General features: G+C 47.5%; 2 protein-coding genes across 2 annotated transcripts; one reads left to right on the forward strand and one right to left on the reverse strand.

Moving 5' to 3' along the window:
* Positions 1 to 402: 402 nt before the first annotated feature.
* Positions 403 to 5,316, forward strand: LOC123090837 (zinc finger protein VAR3, chloroplastic). Its single transcript, XM_044512188.1, has 6 exons — positions 403 to 984; positions 1,647 to 1,764; positions 1,904 to 2,274; positions 4,156 to 4,272; positions 4,361 to 4,459; positions 4,535 to 5,316. Exons 1-6 carry the CDS (start codon positions 521 to 523, stop codon positions 5,103 to 5,105), a joined length of 1,740 nt encoding a protein of 579 aa, XP_044368123.1. The 5' UTR covers positions 403 to 520; the 3' UTR covers positions 5,106 to 5,316.
* Positions 5,317 to 5,473: 157 nt separating this feature from the next.
* Positions 5,474 to 6,962, reverse strand: LOC123090838 (microsomal glutathione S-transferase 3). Its single transcript, XM_044512189.1, has 4 exons — positions 6,667 to 6,962; positions 6,510 to 6,585; positions 6,229 to 6,401; positions 5,474 to 5,772 (listed from the first exon to the last, which is right to left on the reverse strand). The coding sequence occupies exons 1-4, from the start codon at positions 6,777 to 6,779 to the stop codon at positions 5,688 to 5,690; spliced, it is 447 nt and encodes a 148-aa protein (XP_044368124.1). The 5' UTR covers positions 6,780 to 6,962; the 3' UTR covers positions 5,474 to 5,687.
* Positions 6,963 to 9,701: the final 2,739 nt, after the last annotated feature.

Here is a 9,701-nt window from a genome sequence, read left to right on the forward strand (position 1 = left end):
TGACCATAACGCAATATACCAATTTCAAATGGGAAAAGGACTTGTCCGGTCACCTAGTGTCCTCGTTTTAACTAGTTTCTCTCTCTTTTTTAATGATAATTTCATTGCAACAGAATATAAACTATGTTTAACATACATGGTGTATCAACCATAAATTCATCGTAACGCTAAACACAACCAAGTCTCACCAACGATGTAGCCCTACCCACTTGGAATAAACTACTATTGATCTCGTGAAAACAAAAAATTGTGTTGTGCGAAAATGTTGGCTCTATGATGGTAGTAACACATTATATTGTCGAAAAAAAGAGAAGCACTATACCATCATCAACTGCTGAAGCAAAGGAGCAAATGTACTATTGCATTTGTCAGTCAAAGCCCAACAACGCTGTTCTCGTCCCAAAACCCTCTAAACCCTAATCCTTCCTCTATCCATCCATTCCCCTCTCTGCCTGCTCTCTCGCCCAGCCCAGCCCCGCCTCCATGCTCACCTGAGCAATCCCGTACACCCCCAGCCGCCATGGCCTCTTCCAAGCTCCTGACCGCCGCCGTGAGCTCCTCCATCCGGCGCTTCTACCGCCTCGCCTCCTCCCCCCTCCTGCCGCCGCCCGCCTCCCGCCGCCTCCCGGGGCCACTCCTCTCCGCACGCTTCTGCTCCGCCGCCGCCGCCGCCACCACGCCGGTGGACGCCGCCGCCCCCGCCCCCGCCTACTCGGCCCTCGCCGCCGCCACCACGCCGGTGGATGCCGCCTCCTCCGCCGTCGCCGCGGTCTCCGAGGGCCACCCGTGGCCGGAGTGGGCCGACTTCCTCGAGAAGCTGCGGGCCAAGGGGTACTTCGTGCGGCCCCCTCTCGCCTCCGGCGCCCCCGTGGGCGAGGAGGTGGCCGCGGATGCCGTGGCCAAGCCCGACTACCCCTTCAGGGACCAGAACAGGGTGAAGAACGCGTGCCTCAAGTTCGCGCGCGAGCGCTTTGATCTTCTCAGGTTCGCAGCTGCGAGATGCATAATTACCTTCTAGCTCGGTCATAGTTTGCTTCTGTGCATGCATTGGACTTAATATTCTATTGCACACTCTGCCTACTTGGTACCTGGTAGGATTTTACCTGGAGCCGTGGTCCTAGTTGTGGCCTTGTGAAAGCCTGTGGTAGAATCATCCATACTCCCAGACCTAGTGTGTTTGGTTGTGTTCCATCCCTCAATTCAAATTGGATTGTAAGTCCTAGCTAAAAGACATTCAGATTTGGAGGTCTGGAAAAAATATATTAATGATTGTTTATTTATAATTATTTGATTTTTGTGCATGGTCAGGTAACCACAAAATTGACATTCCTATCATGGCTTCAACAATTACTCGCAGAATGACACAAAAAAAACATGGTAGAATTGTAGACAGTGAACTGATCTGAAAATGTGCCCTACCACACTTTCCTAGGTCTGATACTGGACATGTGAACCTTGCTGTAATGATTAAATATTATCCAGAGAAGTTATATCCCAATTCATGTTGGGGTCATGGTTGTCAGCAATTTAACAGTGATTCTGTGACCAGTAACTAAATCTTTGAACTGATTGTGCCTACTAACTTTGTAACTACTTTTATGTTTCTTGCTTGACTGGAATTTAATTTGATTGCATTATTATCACAGCTCTCTTCCCAAGAAGGATATTCAAGCTATTGTCGAGTGTGGCTGTCCTAATATCTTCCGAAAGGCTGTCAGTTCTGCAAAAAGGCTGAGAGAATTTGTGCAGGTTGACGAAGGAGATGTAAGTTGGTGTGTTCTTTCTCCAATATGTGTTTCCTATTATATTGGGCTGTTGATTTTCTTTACATATAGCAGGCTCCTTTCTTTACTCACAGTTTGATATCAGAAAAAGGGTCTTAAGACTTTGATCTTTGATACAGGCATGCAGTGTTTGCAAATTGCGTGGGTCTTGTGATAAGGCTTATGTCATTCCAAAAGCTGAGGAAGCAGCTCGTACCGTTGATGTTGTGCGCATACTGCTAACTTATGCAATAGATCCAGCCAACCTATCTGGAGAAAATTCTGTTGGTGGGGGTGTGCAAGAATCTGCAAAGAAGCTTCTCTCAGATCTGACTATGCTTTGTGACACAACAATTGATCCATCTCTTCCTAAACCTGTAATTCACACTTATAGCAAGCAGGATTCATCAACCAAACCTGACAAGGGCAAACAATCATCTAGGGTTTCAGCTGGAAAGGGTAGAGAAACAGCTGTGACTGAAATGAAGAAGGGTGACTGGCTTTGCCCGAAGTAAGTCCGTTAATCTCTAAATTAATCGACTGTTATGCAGCTTATGCTGCTCTACCTTCTTTTTTATGAACCTTGGATTTGATTTTCTTTATGTTCCCTGTGAGATTGCTAAGTCGGATGATTTTGTTACTGCAATGATCATATGAGAGCATCATGTATGATGATCAGTGATTTTCTCAACTCATGCAACCTAGGGTCCAGTACCATCACTAGAACCAGTTTTTCTTTGGACAGATGTTACTACTTCTTTTGAAAAAAATATGTTACTACTTCTTTTGAAAAAATATGTTACTACTTCATTCACATTACATAAGGCCATCTCTAGGGCTGTAATTAGGTATGCTACTATCTTAATTCCAGTTGAATGATATTAAACTAATTTATCAGAAAATTTGGTTTATATCCTCATTTACCACTAAACACAAGACAGTTTGTGCTTTTCTTATGACTGCTTTTCCATCTGATCCAGTATTTGTACTTTCCGCGTTTAACTTTGCCCAATTACAATGCATTCTTATGTACTTTATCCAATGGCTTACAATGTCATTGTAACCTTTTCTATGTGAGGAAAACTTGAATTCTCCCTCTGATCCATATTACTTGTAGCTCAAACGGATGTATCTAACACTGAAATACGTCATACATCCGTTTCAGCGACAAGTAATATGGATCAGAGGAGTACTAGATTTTGGATTGATTGTCTGTAGCATGATATAATTTGCTGTACAGCCAAGTCTACTTGCATCTCCAGTGATAGTCTTCGCATGGATATTTGAACCAAATCTAGATGTATCTATTATTGCTTAAGAGCTTGAAATACCTGTTCGCAAAGCGATACGTTATGTTGTAATAGGATTTCCGACTTCCTAGAAATCCACATATGGGAGGGATCCCAGAAGCAAGGTCAGTCCGTTTTAGTTTAAATTAGTTGTATCTAATAGGCCGGTTTATACTTTTTCTTGATGCGTGCATCCAAACAGGCTGGGCTGCCAGGTTTGTTACGTTTTCCTGGATATGTTATGTAGTGTAAAATGCTTCTGTGTTCAATAAAAAATCTTAGATTTGAAGTGAACGTTGAGTTAAATGGTTGATCTGCACCAGCCAAGACTATCCCTTGGTGGCATTATTCAGAAAGGCGCCTCTTAGGCGCTAGGCGACAACCAAACGTGTAACCTAGGGCAAGAGCAGGGCTCTAGGCAGCCAGTGAGGTTTTCCGGCAAGGAATCGACCTCACCGGCGAGGAATTATGGGGAGGGAGGAGCCAGTGTGGGGAGAGAGCACCCAAAGGCTCTGGTGAGATGACGAAGTGTGGTTGGTCGCTGGTGGTTTGTTGTCGCTGCTATTGCTCATGCAGTCATGGTTGCTGTATATGGTGGCGGCCCTTCTTTTCTTTCTTTTTCCTTTTTATTTGGCCTTCCACACTGTCAGATTTCTCCCTATGAGCTCTCCAGGAAGTAGCTGCTGATTGTGCTGATGACCGCCTAGGCATAGCCTAAGTGGGCTAAATGCTAGGCGACAGCAAGCCTAGCACTATGTTGAACCTTGCCTGGTGGTATTTTTTAATAGAAGGAAACGACCTTAGTACTCATGCAGGTAGCCAACTAACCAGTGCTCAGCTCTATCGCTAGGTTCAGAATCTGTGCAGAATTTGTTTTGGTGGATCGTAGAAGCACCTCTTATATGGGGTATGCATTGGCCGGGGTTGATTTTTTGTAAGACTAAATTCGTGATTGTGCAAAAAGCTGGCGTTAATCAGTGGCCTTTATTGTTTGCTGCACTGATTTCATATATTATTTTCTTGCACATGTGGAAGGATGATGTACTGTACTACTATTGGCTGCTGATTATGTCTTGTTAATGGATTTTCTGTAATTTTGCCAGCTGCAACTTCTTAAATTTTGCTCGAAATCGTCAATGTCTCGAATGCAAAGTTGATGGACCAAAGAAGATAGAAGCAGCCATCAGTGAAATGAAAATGGGAGATTGGATTTGTCCAGGGTAATTATCTGACCTGGTATACATTTTTCCCTAATGTTTCAGTTTCAGCAGCTCTCCATTGTCCATACTCACTTGTTTGCGCTTTCAGATGCGCTTTTATGAACTTCTCTCGCAACAAGATGTGTTTTAAATGTGAAGGGCAACGGCCCAAAAGGCAGCTTAACCCTGGAGAGTGGGAATGCCCCTCGTATGTGCTAACCACGTCCTCTTTGTGACTCTTCCCTGCTTATAACGAACTAATAAGAAATTACCTCCCTTGTAGATGTGATTTTGTTAACTTCCGACGGAACCAGGAGTGCAAAAAGTGCAGCCACGACCGCCCCGAAGACGATACCCAGGATAATAAGCTCGGATACGATGTGTGGAGAAACACCAAGGGAGCTAACAAGGATAGAAGCTTTTACTCTGTTCGTCAGGAAGACGACGACGGCGATGAAGAGGGGTTGCCATACAAGGGGGAGGAGCGCAGGCATGTAGCGAGCAGAAGGGCGTCACCAGCCCGGAGGGAGTTCGCGGGCAAGAGTAGTAACCATGGCGACGAAGACGATGCCTTGCCATACAAGGAGGGAGACAGGCGTGTGTCGAGCAGAAGGGCCTCACCAGCCCGGAAGGGACACGCGAAGAATGACGGTGATGATGAGGATGTCGAATTGGATGTCTCGCCCTATGATGGGGCGCGCAAGCATGGATCGAGCAGAAGGGCGGCGCCAGGCCGGAGGGGATTCACCAAGGATGAAGACGACGTGTTGCCGTATGAAGGGGCGCGCAAGCATGTGGTAAGCAGAAGGGCAACCCCATCCCGGAGGAGATTCACTGCTGCTAGAGGAGAATAGGCAGTAGCTATACTACACCATTGATGCCTTTTCTTGTAGCAGATGTGATACCATATTGCGCATATTTTAGCTGAGCACAAGTCACGAAATAATAGCGATTTTGGCAAATTACTTGCATTTTTGGAAATTAGAAACGACATTGACAGCCTCATGCATGCACTTCTGATGTGTGACATAATCTGAGTAGTTAAAAACAGCTGTTTCTTGGCGAGGTGTATTTTTTGTGTGCACCAACGATGACCATGCCTTGTACTTCTCTTGTGAACTGACACAGGCTGGAGGGGCTTAAAGATTTTATGAGAAACGAATGCACACAACAACATCAACGTCACCGGAGATAACAACAAGCATAACATGGTCCGCAGATGTGGCACAAGAAACTAACGAGATTTACGAAAACCGTATCCAAAACTGTACTGCAAAACCTAAAACTTCGATGTTATAATCCGTCTCCATACAGCCTTATTCTGTGAGAGTAAAACAGACGCACACACATATATTTGACACTTTAAAAGACATCATCAACACGCCTAAATGACTCGAGTCACAGCGGCCATCAAGCCAGGCATCAGTCCGGGAACCTCAGATCGCCTCCCTGATGACAAGGTTGATGCCGAACGACGCCGTGCAGATGATCAGCCCCATTATCGCCGGGAAGTTGAGCCCCCTGCAGAGTTCACCAAAGCGAAAAGGAAATCGACGAGATCAGAACCGCCTCGACGACAAATGAGAACTGACTGGACAAAAAAAAGGGAATGAAATCCTTCTAGCAGTTGCCGTTTGGTGTCATTGACGCGTTGTTCGGCATCATAAGCTGCAAATTTGGTTCAAGTCAAACATTTCTCACACTCAATTCAGAGCTCACGACTTTGCTCCTAGTAGTTACCATGTACTCTATAAAACCGGAGTGGTTGACATAGGACAGAAGCTTAGGTAGGATTGCAACACCACATCCAATTATCATGGTCTGTAAAATTCCCAGGACCGAGAAATTTCCTAAGAAACTAGTAGCTAAACATGCTGGAAATCAAGTGAATTTCTTTTGCCCCACGTCCACACAATGATTTGAATTGGACGCCATCATCATCTGAATCATCGCTGAGCGGAAAGCAAACACACATACCCAAGCTTGTAGCGGTTCTCCGGGACGCCGGTGGCGTAGCCCTTGAAGTAGAAGAACCTGGCGACGGTGTAGAGCAGCCCCAGCGCGGCGGCGGCGACCGGGTGCTGCAGGCCGCCGAGCAGCAGCGTGGCGAAGAAGAGCGGCATCATCTCAATCGAGTTCTGGTGCCCCCTCTGCAACCCCCACAGCACAAATCCACAAGAATTCAGCCAAGTCTCGCTCGAAATCGATCAGCGGACGGAGAGGGCGGGCGATGGGGAATCTGGCGGTGGCGGACGGACCTGGACGCAGTTGAAGCGCTTGGCGTCCTTGTTCTCCGACTCGGTGGCGTACATGGTGGGGTAGAACACCTTGTACCTGGAAGAAGGAGCAGCGGCGCAGGATCGTCAAGCTCCAAGATCAGTTTCTCCGGAACAAAAATGGGCAAGAAACACCTACTTCTTGCGGGCGGCGCCGACCTGGAAGCTCATCCAGAAGTTGAGGAAGGCGTAGGCCACCACGACGAGCACCACGTAGCCGTACTCCTTGGGCAGCTCCACCGACACCGCCATCGTCGTCTACCTTGGTCTCTCCTCTTGGTTTGCCTTGGAAGCTGAGATTGGATGATGGGGGGAATGGAGAGGAGGTCTATCTTATAGGAGGAGAGTGGAGAGAGACCGGAGGTGTCTAAGAGAAAGTCCTCCTGCCCTGCGGCGGCCCAAGAATGCTTTGACCGATTCCCTCCCTCGAGCCCATCTTGGCAACCCCACCTTTGTTCTTCTCGCTCTGTCCCTACTTTTCAACGAGGCATTGGATTTAATGTTGATACCAATTTCAAAAAAATAGTGATTTTAGTGAGATCGCCACTGTTCATTCCATTGGAAATTTATCATCCATCCCAACCTCTTGATAAAAACATTTGCTATTCCTGTCATGCAGTTAAACAAACTCAAATTCAACTATGTATCTTCCCGTCCCTACATTTTTATGGTCTTGCTTGCAAACTTCAAAGAGGCCCACGGCCCTCTTATTTCCTCTCCTAACTCTAGGCGGCTAGCGCAAACTCCCTTCTGTCTGCTGCTCTGGCGGCCGATGGCGGAGAGCAGAATTCATGTGCCTTCACTCTGGTTAACAGTTTATTAGGGTTTTTTAGTCCTTGCAGGCGCGATGCTTGGATGGATGTGTCTCTTCTTCTTCTTCGAGTTCATCTGTCTGGACGTAATCAACGGAGCTCTGGCATAGAGTCCTACCATCTCCTTGGGGACGGTGAAGTTAGAGTGTATCGTCATGTGACCAGATTTGGAGTCAGGTGTTTCAGGTCTATGCAAGGGTTCAACGACGACAATTGTGGCTCTAGTGCGCTGTTCCTTAGGGTAGGTGCATGAAGACTTTCCAGCTATAATTGACAAGGTCAAGCTGGCTCGGGTAAGGGAGTGGCGACAACGGCGTGTTAGTGGCTTGTTCTGACTACAATAATGGTCGTTCGGTGATCTCAGAATCTCAATGTAGTTTTTATTATGTTTGAGATTTTTTGTACTTCTGATGAATCTTATGATAGATCTGATAGTTTCTTGCAAAAAAAAAAAACTTCAAAGAGGCCCTTAGTGAGATCCATAGTGATGTTTGAAGACGATGGAAAAGCTGGAATGGACAAGGTCATTTCGACATGGGGAGCTACATTCTGCTCCAGTCAACCGGAGGCCTGCGTCACGCGTGACGTCTGCCTAAACGTTGCCGTAAGAATCGTCCCAGGAGTGATTGTTTAGTCCTCCTGTCTAATTTCCTTTGTTTCTCAGATGCGGGGCAGGTGGTCGTGGTTAAGAGCACGCATCGTGCCAAACGAGGCATCAATGGGAGTTGGAAATGACTTTTAGTTAGTTATCTTTTCTATTGCAAACTCTGTCTTCGGGCTTCAACGCTGATCTGTGCTTCGACACCCGTTCATGGACGGGGAAGACCAGTCCACAAAATTGATATGAAAACCGGTCATCCAACGCTACATGTATACATTTCAAGCCGGGTTCAACAAACCAGACAAATTTCATGCAAATTCTATGAATTTCATTAAAGTTCCGATATAATTTACATAAAACAGATGGTATTTCGACCGTTTTATTAAAAACTCTCTGTAAAAAAAAATCCTGTACCGGATGACCACCTTATACGTGTGTCCGCTCTATCCTGCCGCACCGTTGTTGGCATTCGTGTCGTCGTCCCTCAAGGGGTGCAAGGCTGCTGGAGGGCCGTGACAAACCTTGTCCGGCAGCACCAGGCCGGACGAGATTCACCAAGAATGAAGCCGACGTGTTGCCGTACGAAGGGGCGCGCAAGCATGTGGTAAGCAGAAGGGCAACCCCATCCCAGAGAGGAGGTTCACTACTGCTAGCGGAGAAAAGGCAATAGCTATACACCATTGATGCTTTTTCTTGTATCATATATGATACCGTATTGCATATATTTGAGCTGAGTGATTTTGGCAAATTACTTTCCTTTTTGGAATTTAGAAACTATGTTGACAGCCTCATGTATACACACTTCTGACGTGTGAGATAATCTAAGTAGTTAAAAGCAGTTGTTTTTTTTAGAGAAAAGACTAAGCCGCGCCTGAGGAAGGCCCGAACCTAGTCCGATTTTGAATTACAAACCCATCAACCGGCCAGGATTACAAGGGCAGTTACCATACAGCAGGAAAAAGAAAACGGCGCAAGATACAAGGTGCTGGAGCAGCTTACAACCAGAGAACAAAGCAAGCAACACAAGAAAGTTGAAGAAGGAGTCGCCAACATTGGAAGGCAGCCTCAAAGCCCACTTCACAGGACCGAAACACGGTCGCCCTGCCATCCGTCTGCCTCCGAAGAGGGCCACTACCCTCTCGCCCTGGCTCGAGGGGCGCCGGACCATCGGAAGGCAAAGCGCTCACCATGAGCTCGGATGAACAACGACGACAGAGTTGGCACGGGAAGGAGATCGGAGCGCAGCGGGCATAAGCATAGCCTTCCACAACCTCTCGGACCGCCACAGCCAGGCTGCACAAGCGCAAGCAGAAACGCGGCACTGTACGACGAAGACCGGCGTAGAAGAACATATCGTGGGCGAAGACGAAGAAGAGCATGAACGCCATCAGCTATCCCAATCCCAGCAGCCGAGTGCCAACGTCACACCTGCGTCCCCCAGACGACGCCTCCAAGAAGGGTAGCAACAAGCAGTGACGCCGCCGTCCACCAAGGGGACAAGGTTTTCACCCAAAGCAGAGTGCGAGGGTAGGAGGTAGAAGGGGACCTCAACGAAGCTTCGAAGGAGGGAACCGGTGCCAAAGGCGTCGCCAACGTCGTGTCCTCCACCGCAAGCCAAGGGTTTCCCCCGGCCGCCCTCCGCAACGCCATATCCCTAGGTCGAAGAGGTCGACATGACCGGAGCCGACCAGGAGTGCACAGACCCGGGAAGGGACAACGGTCATCGACGCACCGGTGCACAAGGCCGCGGAGAGCCAAGCA

This window comes from Triticum aestivum, chromosome 4B (assembly GCF_018294505.1).
Source record: "Triticum aestivum cultivar Chinese Spring chromosome 4B, IWGSC CS RefSeq v2.1, whole genome shotgun sequence".
NCBI lineage: Eukaryota > Viridiplantae > Streptophyta > Magnoliopsida > Poales > Poaceae > Triticum > Triticum aestivum.

Excerpts from the sequence above, each read along its gene's own strand:
- LOC123090837 (XM_044512188.1), top strand. The coding sequence starts at position 521 with ATGGCCTCTTCCAAGCTCCTGACCGCCGCCGTGAGCTCCTCCATCCGG. Across the intron at positions 985-1,646 it reads GAGCGCTTTGATCTTCTCAG|CTCTCTTCCCAAGAAGGATA; the intron begins GTTCGCAGCTGC and ends TTATTATCACAG. Across the intron at positions 4,460-4,534 it reads GGAGAGTGGGAATGCCCCTC|ATGTGATTTTGTTAACTTCC; the intron begins GTATGTGCTAAC and ends CCTCCCTTGTAG.
- LOC123090838 (XM_044512189.1), bottom strand. The coding sequence starts at position 6,779 with ATGGCGGTGTCGGTGGAGCTGCCCAAGGAGTACGGCTACGTGGTGCTC. Across the intron at positions 6,586-6,666 it reads GTCGGCGCCGCCCGCAAGAA|GTACAAGGTGTTCTACCCCA; the intron begins GTAGGTGTTTCT and ends TCCTTCTTCCAG. Across the intron at positions 6,402-6,509 it reads AGCGCTTCAACTGCGTCCAG|AGGGGGCACCAGAACTCGAT; the intron begins GTCCGTCCGCCA and ends TGGGGGTTGCAG.